The sequence below is a fragment of the Ascaphus truei genome, chromosome 7, assembly GCF_040206685.1.
Source record: "Ascaphus truei isolate aAscTru1 chromosome 7, aAscTru1.hap1, whole genome shotgun sequence".
Classification (NCBI taxonomy): Eukaryota; Metazoa; Chordata; class Amphibia; order Anura; family Ascaphidae; genus Ascaphus; species Ascaphus truei.
The window spans coordinates 70,200,464-70,223,730 of record NC_134489.1 but is presented as its reverse complement, the minus strand read 5'-3'; the positions used below and the strand labels follow the sequence as shown (position 1 = coordinate 70,223,730).

General features: G+C 42.7%; 1 protein-coding gene across 1 annotated transcript in view; it reads right to left on the bottom strand.

Moving 5' to 3' along the window:
* Positions 1-15,356, bottom strand: part of PDE11A (phosphodiesterase 11A) — a 441,965-nt gene extending 426,609 nt beyond the window's left edge. Inside the window, exon 1 of the mRNA XM_075608987.1 lies at positions 14,184-15,356. Coding sequence (XP_075465102.1) covers positions 14,184-14,960 — 777 coding nt within the window. The 5' untranslated portion in view covers positions 14,961-15,356. The remainder of the gene's footprint in view (positions 1-14,183) is intronic.
* Between the last annotated feature and the right edge of the window lie 7,911 nt (positions 15,357-23,267).

Genomic DNA, 23,267 nt, shown 5'->3' with positions numbered 1-23,267 from the left:
ATTAAAGGCACATTACTTTAACAGGGATTACTCCCCTGTTACAGTCACAAGCTGACACGTTGGCTATGACAACGAGTCGCCATGTGACGTCATTGCGTCACGACGGCGCCTCGTCATGGTAATGAGTTGGCATGTGACGTTGCATCACCACGACGAAACAACGTCACATGACACCGATGAGGATGGCCGCTCTGCAATTAGTTCATTCCTGTAGGAAAGAGTGTGGGGCCTCTGTAAGCGCCATATCAATTCTTGAGGGGTGCAAATGCATCCTTTCCCCCCCGCTCGGTTGAACTACTGCATGGGAATGTTAATAAGTAATGAGCATCAACAGATACAAATTGGCACAAAGGTATTGAAACTAGGGATCCAAGATGCACACCACTAGTTTTAAAACATAGCAAACATTTTGCTGAGTCTGATTATTGCTTTCCCTGTAAATATATACATATATATATTTTCCCCTAAAATATAGCACAAAAAAAACATATTTTTAATATGTTCCAGGTTTTTATAAAATTTCTAGAGGTCTTTTGTTTACTTTGGGCATTTTTTAAATGTTAAAATAGAAGAAAGATATCACCTAATACTGAAGTACTCATTTAAAATGTTAAAAACAAAATATTAAAAAAAATTACTTCTCCTTGTCTGATATTTCTTATACAGTGAAAGGAGTCTTCGACTGAGCCACGGATTGAGTCACCTGTGCTGAAGCAGGGATATCCTTAAAACCTAACCTGTTGGTGGCCACCCCTATTAATAGTGTGTCTGTGTTAAGACTCTGTTTCCATACCTTGCATGTTTGTATCAATATTTTAAAGCAGAAGATCCCGCTGACGGCCATTTCTTTTTGGAATTGGCAATGCTGTCTTTATTTTTTAAATCCGATCATGAGATATAATAGTTTGAAATATTAAGTGCCCAGGAGGTTAAGGTGGAGCTCTCCCTAGAGCCCAGTGCAGTCGAAACTTTACCAACGTAACCTCAGATGCTAGAGAGAAATTCTATACGTGAGAATTTTTAACACTATATACTGCCGGCGTTTTCACAAGAAAGACGCAAAACCTAAGTGACCTCGAAGCATTTCATACTGAATGTACTTCCGAGGTCACATGGCTTTTGTGTCCATCTTGTGGGGATGCCGGCAATACATGGAGGCTGTTACACGTCCGGATACACGGCAGTACTCTAGCGCAGCCTTATCCCAAACGTGTTTCATGTCATCTAACCGGACTTTTGCAATGCATGGCTGCTGGTACCCAGTGATTTTAAGTCATATGTAAGTGACTATTATATATTTTCTTCTGTGATAGATAACTTTTATACTCATCCCCGTCGCGCACTTGTGCGTGTGTGTGTTTCTTTTTGTGACACTGTGTGCTCATTTGCATGCAATTTCCCAGAATCCCTGGCTGCAGTGGAAGCACCGTGTGCTAAGAGATAATAGTGAAAAGCAAGGTTGCAGACTGTTTGGGACATGTGAATTTGCTCACAGGTGATATTTTTTATTTGCTTTATGCTGTAGGGTGTAGGGCTTTTGTCACTTTTTTACCCACCATAACTTTTTAATGCATGGTTGTTTCTTTTTGAGATTACCTTTTTGAGCAGTTTTATGTGGGCTTGGAGTACCCTGTTACATGAGAGGTCATTTATCTGTATATATCTGTATATATCTGTGTGTATATATATATATATATATATATATATATATATATATATATATATATATATATATATATATATATATATATAGTTGCTCATGTAATGTGAGCATGAGATAAAAAGTGGCACTGTGTGCTCATTTGCATGTCATTTCCCAGAATCCCTTGCTGCAGTGGAAATGCTGTTTGCTGGGTGATAATGGTAAAAGACAGGGTTGCAGACCTGTCTAAGACATGCAAATGAATATATTTACAGTTGCTTTATGCTTTACTGTGGAGGGTTTTAGTCACTTTTTTTACCCACCATAACCTTAATAGTCGTGGTATATGTATATGTATATGTATATGTATACGACTATTAAGGTTATGGTGGGTAAAAAAAGTGACTAAAACCCTCCACAGTAAAGCATAAAGCAGTAAAGCATAAAGGTTTTAGTCACTTTTTTTACCCACCATAACCTTAATAGTCGTGGTGATTACCTACTCTTATCTCATTTGAGCAAATGTCAGCAAGCCAACCTCACACTGATGATACCCATCAAGGTTGAAACATGTCTGTGAGTGGGTTAACTGACTTTGCATCTCCCAAGTCCTTGCTTAAAAGCTGTGTTTAAAGCAGCATGCATTGACTAAGGGTTGCTCATGTAATGTGAGCATGAGATAAAAAGTGGCACTGTGTGCTCATTTGCATGTCATTTCCCAGAATCCCTTGCTGCAGTGGAAATGCTGTTTGCTGGGTGATAATGGTAAAAGACAGGGTTGCAGACCTGTCTAAGACATGCAAATGAATATACAGGAATATTTACAGTTGATATATATATATATATAAATATATAAAATCAGAAACACAGGGCACACACAAAACAAAATATAAAATAAAGGCAGAGGGAGGGTGCATACTGTCCAAAAAGATACAAAAAAAGGAAAACAGGACAGACACTCCTATATTCAAAACACACACACACACACACACACACACACACACACACACACAAACATATATTATACAATACCCATACAGGTATTGAGAGGTATAGAGGTATAAAGGTACAGAGACAACAGCACTCAGCAGTTCAAAATAAAGAAATGTATTAAAGTACAAACATACTTGCATGACATGACAAGGGGACACATTATGGCGCCGAGGCATCACGTGATGCCACATTGTCATGGCAACATGTCACCGCCTGACGTCATGGCAACGGGGTGCGTCACGTGATGTCATTTGTTTTATAAATAATTTTTGAATGTGTCCCGGTTTTTCATTTTGATAATCTGGTCACCCTACGTAAGGGATGACCCTGTGTAGTTTGTACTGCCCTTGGGATGAATAGTTCTTTTGAAAGCTCTTTGTATTGACCCTGAATATATTTGTATATAGTTATCATATTCCCTCTTAGACGCAGATTTTCTAAAGTAAATAAATCTAATTTAGCTAGCCTCTTCTCATAAATCAAATATATCCATCCCCTTTATTAATTTGGTGGATCTTCACTGCACTTTCTCTAGTTCCATAATGTCTTTTCTAAGAAATGGTGCCCAAAATTGTACTCCATATTGAAGGTGTGGTCTTACTAATGCTTTATAAAGGGGCATAAATATGTTTACTTCTCATCCATCCATTGTCTGTTTAATGCAAGATAAGATCTTATTTGCCTTTGCAACAACTGCATGACTTTGGGAACTATTACTAAGCCTGCTGTCTACAAGCACTCCTAAATCCTTCTCTATCAAGGATTCTCCTAATTTATCCCCATTTGATTTGTAAGTTGCCTGTTTATTCTTGTTTCCCAAATGCATAACCTTACATGTATCTGTATTAAACCTCATCTGCCATTTACCTGCCCACGTTTCCAGTTTCCAAGTCCTCCTGGAGAGAAACTACATCCTGCTCCAATTCTACTACCTTACCCAATTTAGTGTCATCAGCAAAGATGGAGATTTTGCTCTCTATGCCATACTCAAGGTCATTAATAAACAAGTTAAAAAGCACGGGTACCGGTTCCAGAGGTAATCTACTCACAACTTTAGCACAACCAGAAAAGGTTCCATTTATTACAACTCTCTGATGACTATCCTTCAACCAGTTTTCAATCCAGGTGCAAATATTTTTACCGAGTCCAATTTGCTTCATTTTTTACACCAACCTCTTGTGTGGAACCATATCAAAAGCTTTTGCAAAATCTAAGTAGACCACATCAACTGCATTACCCTGGTCTAAATTCTTACTTACCTCCTCAAAAAAACTAATAAGGTTATAAATAATAATTTTGTTTTCCATTAGGTATTCCTGAATATCACCCCGTACTAAACCTTCAAGTAGCTTCCCCACTATTGATGTCAGGCTTACAGGTCTGTAATTCAATAAAGATCAAAGCGACAGTTTTTGGCCCAAACTCTCCATTGAAGTCTATAGAATTACCCTTTAGATGCTAAAAGAAATTGTGTCTGTTCCCCTTATGTTCTTGCTTATTCCTTATTCCAGACCTACATCTCTAATTCTTCATTTGCCTGCCTGTATCTGCGTAGAAACTTCGATGCAAAGTTAGGCAAGTAAGGCTGCGGCCACGCTGCCGCTGAGGGCGCTCATGATTGAGAGCGGTGACGTCACCAACTCTCCAAGCATAAGCGCAGGCTGTCCTGCATAATTTTTTAGAAGTGCAAGCGGGGGGGGGGGGGGGGGTTGGGGGTGGCCGGGGGCATGTCATTGGCTGGATCGGGGCTTTTTCTGTGTGTAGTGTGTGTGTCGCTGTGTGGCTGTGTGCATTGACTGGTTGACCCTTCAGTGCGCTTGCAAATCAATTTTATCTGTCTCCCCAAGTGCCTAGTGTTGGCGAGCGTACAGGCACAAGTGTGCGTCGCGTGAGTGTTGCCGTACATATTGACATTCAGTGAAGTAAACGCGCCAGCGCGCTCAGCGGCAGCGTGACTGCACCTAAGGTATCGTCTTGATTTTGCTCCCCATCTGTATTGATAATCTAACTTCCTTTCCCTGCATGGTAAATCAAACCCTGCATCCTCATAAGCAACAGTTACAAAATCATACCGTCCCTTTTCTATTAATTTTTAAAGTGCTGCATTGTGGACTGTAACAATGAACTGAAAGGAACATCTGTTGCCTGTCTGTGCATATCGCTCACAGCCTCGTTAAGTCTGTTTGTTTTCCAGCATTGAAGTGGTTGGACCTTCTCTTGTTTAAATAATACACAGGCTACGTATACCTTGCCGGTGTTGGATGAAAACCGCAGGCAACGCTGCAGCCTTAATGCTTTAATCAAAACAAGCTTGCAATAATCCTGACTTTAATGGCAATCAATCACAAAGTGGTTTTGTTTTGTTGTTTTGTTGATTGGAAAGACGTTTGTTTATTAGGCCATTATACATTTTAGCCTGTGGGCTGTGGACAATATGAGTCAGTCTCTGTAAAGAGTTTATAGAGTATTGGGAAACCTTGTAAGCTCTAAATGATACTGAAGTAGTAATCTACCTACCTTATTGAAGCAACATTGCACCCAGCTATCCGATGGCTAAAACAAGGAGACTGTATGGGGCCTAAATAGTGCTAAGCCATGGTACACCTTACGGCACCATAATACACCTTACGACCTATTCAAGTAAGGTGTCCTCTAGCTTAGCACCGCTTAGTAAATATGGCACTAGATACCACTACAAACTATTTTAAACATCAAAAATCATTTTTTTTACTGCAGAGCCAAAGTTGTATCATTTTAATGAAAATAAACAGCAAACTTTATAATAGTGGTAGAGTATTAAGTAGTCATTTTTGCAATAACTTAGACAGAAAAGTGTAGTTCAGAACACACTGTATATATAGTTCAGTTTTCTTTGGGAAACAAGTAATTACAATATAATTACTAAATCCATTCCATGTGCAAGTATACATTTAGACATTAAAATATCACTGATAGGCTCTCTGTGTATCCTAAATTACTCAACCACCAAACCAAGTGCTATAAAAAATGAATACACATTTGAAGATACCCAATGCTGAGTAGGTGTTCTGTCTTTTACATGTTAAACTACTATCTCATCCAGCAATTATAATGCTTAATTACATTTTAGAAAAACCCTTAGGCACTTTATAAACTGTGGATAAGATAGTGTCTGGAATTAGAAGTAGTCATATCCGATTTAATTGTGCTGCAGAAGGGCTGGAAGATCTACCTTTGACATGGGTTAAACTGTTTTAAATCCCAGTGCCAAATCCTTTTTAGTCTGTAAACATTTTGAGGAAGGTTTTTGTGCATTGTGTTCCTTATTATACGCTTGTACACTGTCAGTGATGCTGAATTTAAAAAACAAACTTGTTAAAGCAGAAAAATGAAAGCAACCAGTAACAATAGCCGGCTCCCATTCTTTAGCGACAAAATGTAACATGATGAAGTCATGTATGGATTTCAATTTTATACAGGCATACCCCGCATTAACGTACGCAATGGGACCGGAGCATGTATGTAAAGTGAAAATGTACTTAAAGTGAAGCACTACCTTTTTCCACTTATCGATGCATGTACTGTCCTGCAATCATCATATACGTGCATAACTGATGTAAATAACGCATGTGTAACAGGCTCTATAGTCTCCCCGCTTGTGCACAGCTTCGGTACAGGTAGGGAGCCGGTATTGCTGTTCAGGACGTGCTGACAGGCGCATGCGTGAGCTGCTGTTTGCCTATTGGGCGATATGTACTTACTCGCGAGTGTACTTAAAGTGAGTGTACTTAAACCGGGGTATGCCTGTACATTGTTCTAGCATTACTGAAAAATGGAATCCTTCATTATATCATTTAATTCAGCATGGGTTGTGACGCCCCTTCAAGTGTCCTGTGCCCACGCTACTTTTTTTAAAGACATAATGTATCTTTTTGCTGTAATGTTCAAATAACAAAAAGCATGAATGAAAATGAAACAATCCTTCCTCACGCATCTAGTTATTAAAAAAAAAATGTTATCTCAGTTTTATGTATGGTGTTTCAGAATGATTAATATTGACTGTTTATTTTCATTTGTTTTCTTCACCTCCTCCTGTCATTATGGGACAGTGTTTTGCCATATAGAAGAGCATATACTGTATGCATAACTGAGTGTGAATACCTGTGCATCTGTTCAGCACGTTTCTAAGAAATATTCCTATTCTCTTCCGCAAGTTCAAGCGCATTCTAGGGACCTCAATAACCACCAGCACAAGACCGGAACACTACTTGTAAACTCCTGCAAGGCTTCACCTTAGGTTGCGGCCAGGGTGGCGCTGGGCGTGCAGGCGCTCATGCGGGGCAGCGCAAGCAGCAAATTCAAATTTGCTTGCTTGGCAAGCAGCTAAGCGCATGCTCAGGCGCTTGCTGACGCTGGCCACACACATTGCCGCAATGTGTTTCATCTGCTCCCATTTATATGCTCTTTATTATAATTTTTTATACTTAATTTTCTGTATACTTTATTTAAAAATAAACATAGCTTTTAAGAATTTTAAGGAAGCCTTTTATGTGGTATATGTTTCCCCTGACATATTTATTCTTTTTTCAGACCTGCACTAACCAGGACTTTTTTTTATGTCTTAGCCTTGATGAAATGTAACTGGAATCGCATTCTCTCATTTGACTGTGGCCCTTGAGCAAAAGAAATGTGAGAATCTGATAAGCACAATTTAAAATACAAAACAGCTACTATAAAGAATAGATAAATTGTTAGCTGACTGAGCACTCACTTGATTGCAGTCACAATAGTTTTCGCTTAGTAGGAATGCATCTCCAAGACAAACTTACCCAAATATTTTTGGTCACACTTCAATAAAACCAGTTTGAGGCCACTACTTTGTGCCATTTTATAACGAGTGTAACAAGTGTTTGTTTAAAGCAATCTTTCAAGATCCCATTACAAATGTCATGTGATTCCGTGGAGCCCCTTTATCATGACTTAGTGCAACCCCACTTATTATTGCTGTTGTAGGGTTTATATTTTTTAATTAACCGATATAAAAAGCTTTTTTTGAAACATTGGGGATTAAATACCCGCCATTGCCATTCTGACTGTGCCACTAATTGAGCCAGCTGTGCTGAAGTAGGGATACCCTGAAAACCTGGCCTGTTGGCGACCCTTGAAGACTGGAGTTGGGCATCCCTGCCCTAGAGCAAAGGGAGAGGAGAAGGTAAGGCTGCATCCCCCGTGCGTCTCCCTCGGCTGTCCGGCAACTTTTTCGGTAAGCGCGAGCAGGGGGGCCGTGGCCGGGGCGTGGCCAAACAGTGACTGGCAATGATTGGCTGAGGAGGTCATGTGACCCTTCAGCGCGTCTCAAACTCAATTTTATCTGTCTCGGCAAGCCCCTAGCACCCGCGAGCGTACGTGCAATGGCGCACGAGCGCCGTGTGAGCATGGCCGGACAGATTCAAATTCATTGTGCTGACCGCGCTAAGCGCCAAGCACGGTCAGCGGCAGCATAGACGCAGCCTAAGATGGACCTAGAATATACTTACAAACAATGTAATGTAATGAATAGTTTCATGTGTACACCAAATGTTTTGTCAAAAGCAGAACAGATCATTTACTTACCGCTATTCTCATTTCCTGGAGGCTCTTGTGGCTGTACATGGGAGCCTACAGAAATTTACCAAAGTTGACGTTATGGATACTACAAACAATACCTTACAAAAAATGGCAAAGGACAGGAATCTAGCACTACAAATGGTGCCTTCATAAGAACGTGCAAAACAAACGGTATGTCCCATGTTTGCATTCTTTGATGACATTTTGGTCTCATCTTACTGTAAGTAATGCTTTCATAAGTATTATTGTTGGATGCATTGCCATAGGAGAACAATGTGCACGGATCCTTTATGCTGCTAGTACTGAGACTTGCACATTGGGAAATCTTTTACAAATAAACACCTGTACTGGATTGATTCCATTATGAATATAACATTTCATGAATGCACTGTAGCAGTAGATGTTTTCTAGAATATCCACCAACTTCATGTTTATCAATGTATGCCTCTCAAAGGCCCTGCCTTCCGAGGGTTGGGGGAGGAGAGCCTTGGGTGCATGACTTGTGACAACAGATTTGGAAACAATACAGTTCCCACAGCGGGTCACAATAACTTTATCGGGACGGGATACCGTTGTCTTCTTGGCCAACGTGGTAATATGGCTATCACTGTGGTTTTGTGTTATTGTATTTTCCTCAATGCTGCTGGAATGTTTAGGAAAGGGGGGGGGGGATATACACCAGTTTGAATGTCCATAGTAAGGATATCGTATCTATTTACAGACAACCTTTCCCAAATAGTGGGAACTTTCAGACCTCCCAGTTGTTTCGAGATGCTATAAGGTCCTTCACAATCCTCAGCCTTGGCAGATCTTTGTAAAGCCTTCCTGGCTGAGTTTCCCTTCTCTGAAACAAATTACATCAATTTAGTTAATCTGCTTTGGCATTGAGTCTTCCTGGGACATTCTATGCTGATGCAACTTGCAAATTTGTTTTCTGCCCAAAGACCGATTAGCGTTTCTTGTTCCTCTGTTCAAATACGCCACTACTGTTTTACAGATTTCTTCCAGAATATTTGAATTCCTGCACTCAGGCCAAAGATCTAGGCTTTTCATATTTTGTCGTTTTACTTGAAGTCACAATCTCAGTAGCACTTCTTTTTGACACAAATATATATGACGTGGTGAGTTTGGGTTCTGAGTTTACAGGGGTTGTGTGTAATCCCTATATTTTACAAATGCTTTGGGGGTGAATATATCAAGGCAAATTTGGAGTAACATTGTCAAAATGTGTCATTTTAATTTGCATCTATATACTGTATCAAGGTCTTTGCTCCAACTTTTGTTCTGTCAGTCATCTTGAGATTTGGGTAGTGTCAATAGGAGTTAGGAAAGAGTTACTGTACTTGATGCATAGATTAAAAAAAAGTGACAGAGATGCAGAGTTTATAATCTAGTTTTTGCATTAAAAAATTGCTTCTGTTTTTCACTGGTCACTTATTTTTTAAACTACCGGTATATATTTTATTCATAATAAATTATTAAAACGGCTGCTAAGCACCTTAAAATTAGTAACATAATTGGGCTTTGAAGAATATGATCTGGGATGCTCAGGATACGGCTGTGGCCATAGTAGCTTGCGCAGAAAACAAATCTGGGATGCTCAGGATAAAGCTGTGGCATAATAGCTTGCGCCAAAAACAAAATGCAAAAGTGAATGTGCACGGCCATAGTGCGCACGTGCACGTGAGCGATGGCTCTGCAGAAACTTCAGAAGACAAATTAATTTGTTTTTACAACGCGACAGTGGGTCACGTGAGCAATTCAGCCAATAAGGGCAAACCGCTCACATTACATCACGGACACACCCTCGCCATGCCCCCCTTTGCGCAACCCAGCAGACCACAGATCTCTCTTTAGTTCTCACTAAAATAACTAATGACCTCCATGCTGCCCATTACAACATGCTCAGATTACTCGACCTCTCTGCAGCATTTGATACCGTGGATCACCCTCTTCTCCTTCACATTCTCCATACTCTTGGCATTTGGAACAAAGCTCTATCCTGGATCTCCTCTTACCTGTGGCACTCTGGTGGTGCGGACCCTCCGGTACTGAAAGGGTTAAAGTATGATCTTCGGGTGACAGGAAGTGTCCGGCAGTAACCTGGGATCTTCTGCATTTAACATGGCATAAACCTCTATACATCCAGGGCCGACGAAAGGGGGGGGGGAGGGAGGAAAGGAAGCAAATTACCGGGACCCGGTGGTCCGGAAGGGGGCCTGGGGCCCGATTATGTTACATATGTTTTTGTCTTTCTCGTGGTATCTTTATTTGTCACTCCTTGCTGCCGCCCTCCTCCTTCTGAGCCGCAGTGTCAAATGACGCCGAAAGAAATCAACCAATGTGACGGCACACGGCGTCTCGTTGCCATGGCAACACGGCATCGCAGCGTCAAATTACGTTGCCTTACCATGGCAACGCAACGCCGTGCGATGTCACGTTGGTGATATCCGTGGCGTCATTTGATGCTGAGGTTCAGGAGAAAGAGGGCTGTGGCGGAGGCGGCTGCCACAGCTAAGTACAGGAGAGGAGAGAGCTGCTGGGGGCCCGAAAAAATTTTTTCACCAGGGCCCGAACCCACCCTCGGCGGCCCTGTATACATCTACATAAAATGTAACACACTTGATTAACTTCTTTACTGTCCGGAGAGCATGCAATGCATTGCTTTGGGGCTAAAAAGTGTCTCACATCTAACAAAGCCGCATGCTGGAAATGTAGATGTATACAATGGAGTTCTAAGCAAGATAGTATTTGCCTTGATACATACACTGTAAAACCCTATATGCTGTAATGCGCGGCATTCTTTAGGGAGTCTATGTATTAAGGCAATTTTGCAGCAGAACCTGAGCATTTTCATCCTGTCCTTTGTATCAAAGCATTTTGCTCCAATTTTGCCCTAAATTGAGACTTGGGGACTGCCATTAGGAGGAGTTACTTGGTGCACAGATTACAATGAGATCCGTCTCTTTGCGCCATTCCTTTTGCCTTCTATTTCCCCCAAATCATCCTCCATATGTTAGATGGCGTAAGTCTAAAATTCTGCCTCAGGTGCATGAAACTGTTCTTACATCTACCGCAATTCTGCTCCACCAAACGGAGCATCTAAACACAATTTTCTCTGTGTCAATGCATAGACCCTTAACACTTTTATGCTTGTAAAAGAAGAGGTCAGAAAGCACTATGCGCTTTATTTCACATATGAAATAACAAGTCTACACTTCTCTAGCACCAACACATTCACTTGAACTTTGAACTGAAAATAAGCATGAACAATATATCCTTTTTTTAAATATGCAGAATGGTGGATCAGGTTGTCCCTGATAAGAATTTTTGTTTTTAAAAAACAGGTTTGATAAACTGCCTATGACTGTTTTACCTCTACCTAATGCTATTATCTACAGCAACTTTTTTTGTTTCCATGGATATAATCCTAGATATTTTATTTTAACTCATGATGTAACATCCTTATCAACACGTAAAAGTTTTATCATTTTCTATATATACACTGTATGACATGTAAACTTCCTGTTTTTGTAAAAAAAAAATAATGTATTCTTCACGTATTGTGGCCCAGTAAGTTTAAGTTTATTGCACCACATCAACAGAATGAGACACACTGGTTAACAGAACAGCACAAGTACAACCAGTGCATGCTGCAGGTTACAGAAGCACATGACAATTCCATTGAACTCCATGAGGGCAGTGCTACTCTGAATGGGTGGCACATGCATCCAATGAGTGTACCTTGACAATTCTGTAAAATTATATAGGCCTTTACAGTGATGAGAAAGTATGCAGAGCTGTACACAATAAGGTTAACACTCACCAAAATTCCCTCCCAGATTACTATCTTTCTGCAGAGGACACCAATTTGCCCAATTGCCAATCCAAGGAGCCTCATTACCATTGTAGACCTCCCAACATTTTGGGATCATGACAATATAGAAAACTCAAACAAATGGAAAAAAAACTTAAGTGTTAGCTCTTTGGAGTAGGAATGCAATTGATTTTCGGACCTTCTATATTGCTGAACACATTGGTTCCTATTGAATATGGTAAGAAGTGTGGTAACATACCTGGGCTACAAATAATCCACCTGTGGGGGTGAAAATGATGCTGGGGAAAAAACGCAGCTACAGAAGAACCACTGCCAGGCACAGATGTCAACCACCGTTCTGCTTCCCGACGTCACGGCCAACAATGCTTTGCAATGCAAGGCATTCTGGGGCGTGACCTCTGGAAACAGTGGTAAATGAAAGCAAGCAACAAATTTAGGAGGCAGTAAGTACACAATGCAGTAATGTCCATTTGAGTGAATAAGTTAACAAACTGAATGTTACCCTGCTTCTTACCTGACTGAATATGAGCAACCTATAAAAATACTAAGTAAGGCTACAAAAAAGAAAAGGAAGACAGTAAAAACGATTTCTAACATGTGAATAAAAGAAGTGGGCGGTTTAATACAAATGTATCTAGCAGCAGTGAATTCCAAATGTATCTGATTAGGTCAAAGTTTAAGTGACTGAGACTTTGTGGTTCTGGGGGGAAAATAGATTGTTCTGTAGTGTTTACCAGGTGAGTGAATGGAGGGGATGCCGCCTAGTTAGTACATGAAGGCAAATAATACTATACAGAAGATGAGCTAATCGTATGCAGACAACTGAGAAATGTTGCTCGACGTTGCAAACATTTAACGCTTCTCCAAAAATCACCACGCGGCAACATACGCAGGAATCCAATTTCGCTCCTAAATGTGCAGACTTTCTGTTTGTCAGAAAGTTTGTCAGACTTTCTGGAAAGATTGTGAGCTGTGCAACAGTTTTATAATATTTCACGATTTTCGCTCGGCTGCTAGGCGAAGCTCGTCAAGGCTGGTCATTTTCATTCATGTTGAAAAAGAAAATCAGAAGTGAGCCTGTGTGACCGTGGGAAGGTCTACTTTTCACTTTTGCTCGTATTCAAAGTATCCTCTCGAACATGTGCAAGCGAGACAAGCTCAAATAACATTGCACTCATGGCGAGTGATGACTGAGATGCTATAAAGGCGGAAGGACTGTACGTCCTGTGCTGCCAAATCCACGAGTTCAGTGCTAATCTGAATGGATGATACAGTGCGTGCATTCAATGAGCTCAACCCACGTCAAATTAGCAGGAATTGACAATTCTGTATATTTAAAAAATACAAGCTATGCCTTTATAGTGATGTTATAGTATTTAGCACTTAACGCAGTACACACAGGCATCGAGAAACCCTTCCACTTTACTATCTTCATGCTTGGTGTTTTAAACACCAAACAAATATGAACAGAATACAGGAATTATAAAACAAATATAAAAGGAGGCCATAGAAAAGGGGGTCGCTGCCCCTGACAGTTTACAATCTAAAAATACAGCGACTTGCTCAAATTTACAAGAGCTGGAACGGGGTATGAAACCAGTCCCGTCCGTTGATACAATCTTTAACATACAATATGTATCCACACTATATTTCAGATTTTAAGAAGTGAGATCCTATTCAAGTTTATGGAAGCAACATCTGTATAAGAGGATGATCCAACAGAGTAAGCAATATTTTTCAGAGGGTAAGGTGTAATGGAAATAAAAATCAATTCTCTCAGTACAAGTAACACCAGTGCTGTCCATTGCTGAATATGTACTTTTTTCTACTTTCTCCCTGATAAAAGTTCCCTGTCTCATTGCAATGTATGCTAACGGGAGATTACGAGATTTCCTTCATTTGCTAAACAAATTCTCCCTAATATGAGCTTTAACTCTTCTCCTACCATAAAGCATGCAATGCTTTAAGGAGAAATTCTCAACCTGTCCCTCTGGCAGTGAGGGTTATACAATGCTGGTGGTCAGTAAATAGTTAGTGTACTGGTAAGTCATCCCCATCTGCATATGACCCCCAAACCCTGGAACACAACACTTAGTGTGGAACATCAGGTGAGGCTGGACCTACCTGGTAGGCATCAGGAATGTTGACTGTCTCTCCATGCTCTGCCACATACCCAATGATGCCCTTGCCCCAGGGCACCTGCACCTCGTTGGAATTTTCCGTGCTGCAGGAGGGCAGCAGGGTGGTCCCCGCATGCACATCGAAAAATTTCGACACCAAACTCTTCTTGTTGGCCGTGCCTTCCACCAGGAAAAGGGAGCAGCGGTCAGCATCCACCATGATGCACACAAAGATGAGGATCTTGTAGCAGAGGCTGGTGAGGTTGAGCTCGTTGGAGATGTCCTTCACCAGCTCCAGGAAGAACTCCCTCTCGTTGTTCTCCTTCAGGTAATACTTGTAGTCCACGGCAGTGAATGGGTACTGGGGGATGCTGACCCTGGATTCCAGCAGAGCGCTGAGGATGTGAGCAGTAGTGGGTGGGAGGGAGCTGGCCTTTCTCAGCAAGGCTCTCCTCCTCATGCTGGTCAGGGGCTCCTGGGCTCTGGAGTTCACATGCTCATCATAGGTCCTGTTGACATTGATGGCCTTGGACCTGGCAAAACTTTTCCTCAGCTCCTTCTGTGAAGCCCTCCTATGCAACCCTTCCCCTCGGTTGCTCCAGCACTCCTTGCTCTTCTCATCAGGGCTGGAGTTGGAAAGCGTTTTGGTCATCTGATTTCTCTTCAGCCACTTCTCCACCATGCAGTGCTTCCCCTTCCTAATGAGGTAGTCCTCAAAGAGGTCGGGGTGCTTGTCCAGAAAACTTTCCACTTTGGAGAAATCCAGCGTTGGCTCGGACATCTCTGCGAGTGTTTCCCCACTTTGGCTTTCTGATCTCAATCGCAACTCCGCCACCACCTGGATGCTTCCTCAAGTTTGCGGGAGCATGGTGTGTGTAGTGTGCCACTGTGGCTCACACCATGGTGCACCTGCTACTTCCTGATCGCCTCCTTCTACAGTGGTCGCTGGGGATTCCCTCACTGATCCGATTCAGCAAAATCCTGGCATTTAAATAATAATAACAATAATAATTAGAATTTGTGTATCTGCCGTTTGTTTCCCCTGAAATGTATCCTACAGGTTTCGCGTTTAGAAAAAGCTTTGCACTGTGCAGATGGTTTGCTTTGCACGAAGCCTGAGAAGCTGTGGGGTGCTCACTCCGCGCTTGCAAGGATGCACTGAGCAGCACAGCGCTTCTGCAGGTGGCTGGAGCTCTGTCATTAGGCGGCGCGCGAACAGCTGAGCAAAGGAGGAGGCGCGCGCTCCCGGCGCCCAGCAGCCATAGGAACCTCCCAGTGACGCAAATACCTTGAGGTTGGAGCGCGCATCAATGCTGCAGACATCAATGCGCGGGTGGCTCCTTCAGCAAGCAGGAAAACTGCTCACTCCCTCCCTCACTCCCTCCCTCACTCCCTCACTCCCTCCCTCACTCCCTCACTCCCTCCCCCTCCCTCACTCCCTCCCACTCCCTCCCTCTCTCCCTCACTCCCTCTCCCCCTCCCTCACTCACTCCCTCACTCCCTCTCCCTCACTCCCTCCCTCTCCCTCACTCCCTCCCTCTCCCTCCCTCTCCCACTCCCTCTCCCTCCCTCACTCCCTCCCTCCCTCCCTCTCTCCCCCTCACTCCCTCCCTCTCTCCCCCTCACTCCCTCCCTCTCTCTCCCCCTCACTCCCTCCCTCTCTCCCTCCCTCTCACTCCCTCCCTCTCTCCCTCCCTCTCACTCCCTCCCTCTCTCCCTCCCTCTCACTCCCTCCCTCTCTCCCTCCCTCTCACTCCCTCCCTCTCTCCCTCCCTCTCACTCCCTCCCTCACTCCCTCCCTCTCTCCCCCTCACTCCCTCCCTCTCTCCCCCTCACTCCCTCCCTCTCTCCCCCTCACTCCCTCCCTCTCTCCCCCTCACTCCCTCCCTCTCTCCCCCTCCCTCTCCCCCCCTCACTCCCTCCCTCTCCCTCACTCCCTCCCTCTCCCTCACTCCCTCCCTCCCTCTCCCTCACTCCCTCCCTCTCCCTCACTCCCTCTCCCTCCCTCTCCCTCACTCCCTCTCCCTCCCTCTCTCCCTCTCTCCCTCCCTCTCCCTCCCTCTCTCCCTCTCTCCCTCTCCCTCCCTCTCTCCCTCTCTCCCTCTCCCTCCCTCTCTCCCTCTCTCCCTCTCTCCCCCTCACTCCCTCTCTCTTAGTGGGAGTCAAAACCAAGTTTCCCTAATGATTTTTTCCCCCCTCTCTGTTCTGTTGTTTCTATAACAAACATTATGCGAAAAATAAGTATTGCTTTTGTGCATATGTCTAGTTGAAGTTCAATTGAGAAGCAGTGGTACTGTATCTGATTTTTGCAGAGGCTTTTTGCAATCCCCTTTTGAAAATGTTTATAAAGTATTATACTTTTGCCACAGTAACAAAAACAAGAGGTGGCAGGAAAGCAAATATGCAAATACAACTGTATGCTCATCTGCATGTCTTAGGCAGGTCTGCAACATGCTCATCATAGGTCCTGTTGACATTGATGGCCTTGGACCTGGCAAAACTTTTCCTCAGCTCCTTCTGTGAAGCCCTCCTATGCAACCCTTCCCCTCGGTTGCTCCAGCACTCCTTGCTCTTCTCATCAGGGCTGGAGTTGGAAAGCGTTTTGGTCATCTGATTTCTCTTCAGCCACTTCTCCACCATGCAGTGCTTCCCCTTCCTAATGAGGTAGTCCTCAAAGAGGTCGGGGTGCTTGTCCAGAAAACTTTCCACTTTGGAGAAATCCAGCGTTGGCTCGGACATCTCTGCGAGTGTTTCCCCACTTTGGCTTTCTGATCTCAATCGCAACTCCGCCACCACCTGGATGCTTCCTCAAGTTTGCGGGAGCATGGTGTGTGTAGTGTGCCACTGTGGCTCACACCATGGTGCACCTGCTACTTCCTGATCGCCTCCTTCTACAGTGGTCGCTGGGGATTCCCTCACTGATCCGATTCAGCAAAATCCTGGCATTTAAATAATAATAACAATAATAATTAGAATTTGTGTATCTGCCGTTTGTTTCCCCTGAAATGTATCCTACAGGTTTCGCGTTTAGAAAAAGCTTTGCACTGTGCAGATGGTTTGCTTTGCACGAAGCCTGAGAAGCTGTGGGGTGCTCACTCCGCGCTTGCAAGGATGCACTGAGCAGCACAGCGCTTCTGCAGGTGGCTGGAGCTCTGTCATTAGGCGGCGCGCGAACAGCTGAGCAAAGGAGGAGGCGCGCGCTCCCGGCGCCCAGCAGCCATAGGAACCTCCCAGTGACGCAAATACCTTGAGGTTGGAGCGCGCATCAATGCTGCAGACATCAATGCGCGGGTGGCTCCTTCAGCAAGCAGGAAAACTGCTCACTCCCTCCCTCACTCCCTCCCTCACTCCCTCACTCCCTCCCTCACTCCCTCACTCCCTCCCCCTCCCTCACTCCCTCCCACTCCCTCCCTCTCTCCCTCACTCCCTCTCCCCCTCCCTCACTCACTCCCTCTCCCTCACTCCCTCCCTCTCCCTCACTCCCTCCCTCTCCCTCCCTCTCCCACTCCCTCTCCCTCCCTCACTCCCTCCCTCCCTCCCTCTCTCCCCCTCACTCCCTCCCTCTCTCCCCCTCACTCCCTCCCTCTCTCTCCCCCTCACTCCCTCCCTCTCTCCCTCCCTCTCACTCCCTCCCTCTCTCCCTCCCTCTCACTCCCTCCCTCTCTCCCTCCCTCTCACTCCCTCCCTCTCTCCCTCCCTCTCACTCCCTCCCTCTCTCCCTCCCTCTCACTCCCTCCCTCACTCCCTCCCTCTCTCCCCCTCACTCCCTCCCTCTCTCCCCCTCACTCCCTCCCTCTCTCCCCCTCACTCCCTCCCTCTCTCCCCCTCACTCCCTCCCTCTCTCCCCCTCCCTCTCCCCCCCTCACTCCCTCCCTCTCCCTCACTCCCTCCCTCTCCCTCACTCCCTCCCTCCCTCTCCCTCACTCCCTCCCTCTCCCTCACTCCCTCTCCCTCCCTCTCCCTCACTCCCTCTCCCTCCCTCTCTCCCTCTCTCCCTCCCTCTCCCTCCCTCTCTCCCTCTCTCCCTCTCCCTCCCTCTCTCCCTCTCTCCCTCTCCCTCCCTCTCTCCCTCTCTCCCTCTCTCCCCCTCACTCCCTCTCTCTTAGTGGGAGTCAAAACCAAGTTTCCCTAATGATTTTTTCCCCCCTCTCTGTTCTGTTGTTTCTATAACAAACATTATGCGAAAAATAAGTATTGCTTTTGTGCATATGTCTAGTTGAAGTTCAATTGAGAAGCAGTGGTACTGTATCTGATTTTTGCAGAGGCTTTTTGCAATCCCCTTTTGAAAATGTTTATAAAGTATTATACTTTTGCCACAGTAACAAAAACAAGAGGTGGCAGGAAAGCAAATATGCAAATACAACTGTATGCTCATCTGCATGTCTTAGGCAGGTCTGCAACCCCGCCTTTCCCCATTATCACCCAGCATACAGCACTTCCACTGCAGCAAGGGATTCTGGGAAATGCCATGCAAATGAGCACACAGTGTCACTTTTTGCCTCAAAACCATTTTTAACATGGTTCCCTATAGGCTTAAGCTTGCTGCATGGTCACAGCTTTGAGCACAGCCAGGGTTAAGGTGCATACCCAGAAAACCACCTATAGGGAACCATGTTAAAAATGGTTTTGAGGCAAAAAGTGACAGTGTGCTCATTTGCATGTCATTTCCCAGAATCCCTTGCTGCAGTGGAAGTGCTGTATGCTGGGTGATAATGGGGAAAGGCGGGGTTGCAGACCTGCCTAAGACATGCAGATGAGCATACAGTTGTATTTGCATATATATTTATATATATACACACACACACACACACACACACACACATATATATATACATATATATATTTTTTTTTAATAAGTCAAATTTTAGTGATATGCATTAATAATTGTATTCTCTATACTTCACTGGAATTCATGCAGGATACAAAGACTCAAATTGGTCAAACCTTTTTTCAACTTTTGTTAGATCTACTTTAACTGCAATGTGTTACACCTGCCTCTGGCACTGAAGGGTTAATAAAAATTATACTTTCATTGAATAATTGGTATTTTAAATAGTGAGATTTCATTTAAAAAAAACTTACTGGTGAGAATGTATGAGATTATATTATAATGAACGAGTCTAAGCCATATATATATATATATATATATATATATATATATATATATATATATATATATATATATATATATATATATATATATATACATAGGTGAGACAGGACAGGGGCTAAACAAGAGAATGAACCTGCATCGCCACAGCATCACACGTGGAACAAGAGACAGTCCTGTTGGCGAACATTTCTCTGACTCTGGCCATAAGATGAACGATCTGAGGGTTGCCATACTCAAAGGTAATCTTAAAACACCGAAAGAAAGACGGTTGCATGAATACAAATTTATGCAACTGTTTGGGACACTTAGCAGTGGCCTAAACAGAGCTCGAAATTTTATGAGTCATTACTGACACAAGAGAACTCTCTTCCCATGAGCGCTATAGGCCATGTCTGTACATACTGTGCTATATGTATGCACACACAGCTGTCTCTTACACATACCAATACTCCTTGTTTTTCCATCCCTATACACCAATAGGGACCACTAAGTATCCACACACACTTCTAGTTGTGCTACAATCTCTCACATTTCCACACCCACCCACACCATTTATATCCACTCCCACTCCACACACACCTTTTGTAAAGCACTGTATATACTGTGGGCTCTCCATTCATTTATATTCACACAGATACACACACACATTCTTACATCACTTGCTTTCAGCAACCTTTTGACACCTCTAGCCAAAAACACATCCACACCGGGGGAAGGACCAGCACAGATAACATTCCAATAGACACTGTTGTTAAGTATACCTTTTGCTTGCTTCATTCATTGTAACATCACCGGAAGAAGAGATCAGTGTATCTCGAAAGCTCGCACAAATAAAAGCATTTCGTTAGCCACAGAACGGTATCATCTATTTATTTATTTTTTGATTATTGAAGCTCGGCTAACACGGTACTGATACCTCTACACACATATATATATATATATATATATATATATATATTATATATATATATATATATATATATATATATATATATATATATATATATATATTATATATATATATATATATATATATATATATATATATATAGTCTCGTGTATTCCCCGCCAGTAGTATTACTATTCACATGCTGTCAACTGTCGAAAGCTGTGTATTTCAACAGGGGTTCCTAGCAACATTTCGGTTCCCTGGGAATTACTAAAGGCTTCCATGCCATTTTTAGGTCATTTGAAAATTGTACCAAAAACAGAACAATGTACAATGCATTTTATCTCATATGCGCTATTAGAGAGGATTGGGTTTCCTTACAATGCATCTGATCTCAGACGCGCCATTAGAGAGGATTGGGTTTCCTTACAATGCATCTGATATCAGATGCGCTATTAGAGAGGGTTGGGATTCCTTACAATGCATCTGATCTCAGACACACTATTAGAGAGGATTGAGGGTTCCTTACAATGCATCTGATCTCAGACTCGCTATTAGAGAAGGTTGGGGTTCCTTACAATGCATCTGATCTCAGACACGCTATTAGAGAGGATTGAGGGTTCCTTACAATGCATCTGATCTCAGACGCACTATTAGAGAGGGTTGGGTTTCCGCAGAATTTCACAATCTAACTATAGGGTTCCTTAACTATTTAAAGGTTAAAAAATACTGGTCTAAAGACTGACACTTGTGACTTGCAAATGTAAATTACTGTTGGTCACACATGACATGAGTCCCCAGCACCTTCATCTTATTCTCAGCAGCAACCCCAAACCTGCTCCTTCTACAGACCCTCCAATACTGGGAACATGAGAATAGGTACACTCTCAATGTGGGATACAGGAGCTCATTATCAAGTGAACACCTGCTATGGAAGTACAAGAACAGATGCAATTTATTATATGAAAATGTTATTTTACAAATAGAACGCCAGTATTTCTGGAGTTTTAATATATACTAATATAACCAAATATAGAAATAAAATAGAATAGGTAATAACTTCCATGTAGCTGGTGAACATTCATCAAATCAGTCGTCGATCTTCTTGTTACTGTAGTTGATGGTTCTGAGCTTCAACCAATGAGAGACGGACAGTGCTCCTCGCCTCTCACAAATAGGCATAAATTGTTACAATAGGTGCTGTACACCTGATAACAGGTCATATTTAAATAGGTACAGTACATTACATTTGGAGGGTATGTAGGTTAACATTTTTATTATATATATATATATTTATTTTTTTAAAGAGGAGAGCGTAAGCTCCATAGCGTAATTCTGTTTAAAAGGTTTTATTCAGAGCAAGATCAAATCAGGCAACTCACAAGCGCCGCATAAAAATGAAAAATCCAGAGGCCATAAAATGGATGTAAAGCCAGAGACCGGAACCGAGGACTTCCCTCCTGGGTGGACCGGTGGCACAGTCCGCTTCCGGATACGTACCAAGTGGTGTGAGAGTACCAGTCTTCCTCCGGAAATATTGTACCACAGCCATTGCACCACAGCTACTAGCTCCACAAATGTAGTGGCGCCTTGGAAAATAGTCCAACAGGTACAGGAAATAGCGCTACACGTTTCGTCACTCACGTAGCGACTTCATCAGGGGTAGGAAACAGGAGGGCTGATAGCCCTTATATAGTCCCAGGCAATCATTTAATTAATCAACGTCCATTAAAATATTAACCCTTCATGGGTTATTTGTTAGTACACTTGAAAATAGATGTGAGTTGCAAACATCTACATTACAAAAAAAGGAACAAGAAAAGCAATAATACACAACATAAAACATATAGAGACAAGTGTCCAGATAGATATTATTAAGTTCACCATAATCTACAAATGTAGAAAAACTAAAAAACGGAAACAGATCTATTCAAGCAAATCTACATGTAAATAAGTGTCTCGTGGTTATACATAGATATTCAAAACTATCCAAGGAGGTGATCCAACTGTAAACCTCCAAACAGTTATTAACATTGAAGTGGTTTGTGATACGGAATCGCTTGGGAACTCCGACGCTACTTGTTCTGGTACAGCGCAGAAAATATTTTTGTTCTTATAGTTGGAAATCTCTCGTATTGTGTTTTGATAAAATTGCTGTTTCCTTTCACTGTAGCAAACAAAAATTGTGGCCTGTGTCTTGTGACTAAATTTACATTTTATTTGAATTAAAAAGAAAGAACTTAAATAAATAAAATATCAGGAACAGGAATATAGGTTAGTTGTAGCATTTTTTTTTTAGTAATATCTCCATGTATGCACCTCAGTGAATAACAGAGATACTGTATGAACTTCCAAAAACCCAAATCCGTAAGATTTGGGGATTGCAGACCAAAACATGGTATTTTATGAAGATATTGCTGAATTTAGACAGTGAGATTCTACTGAAGTATATGAGACTGTTGATGCTAAAGGTGAGCGAAACTCAGTGATAAGGAATGAGACTAGACAGCTGTATAACAACAACGCTCTCCATCATTGCAAGCCGACTATCTCACACTTCAGACTTGTAGATGCTAGAAGTAAACATAGTTTCACACAAGCGAGGAGAATAGGAGACCTCTGAGACTACAAAGCTCATTTACAAACAACATCTTTGAACACCGTGCTTTTAACCCCTTTGCTGTGCACTGCAAAGTGGACCCCTTTGGCAAATAAAGGGTTGTATGAGATATAAATCAATGCAATGAATCTACAACTTAGTGAGTAGTTCTGTATTCAAATCTGCATTCAATCATTGATTTTCCGTAGAATTATAAATAAATTAGGATCAGAAAATACAGCAAATAAAAATATCACTTGTGAGCACATTCACGTGTGCCAAACAGGTCTGCAAACCTGCTTTCCCCCGTTATCTCTTTACGTACAGTGCTTCAACAGCAGATTAGAAAATATAATGTTAACGTATCCATGTAAGGCAGAAAAAGAGCAATGGGCAACAAGAGCACAAAATGTTTAAAATATCGCTTCTGCTCGCCTAGTGCAATTTACTAATATTATCCTCATCATTTTTATAAGCAGTTGTATGT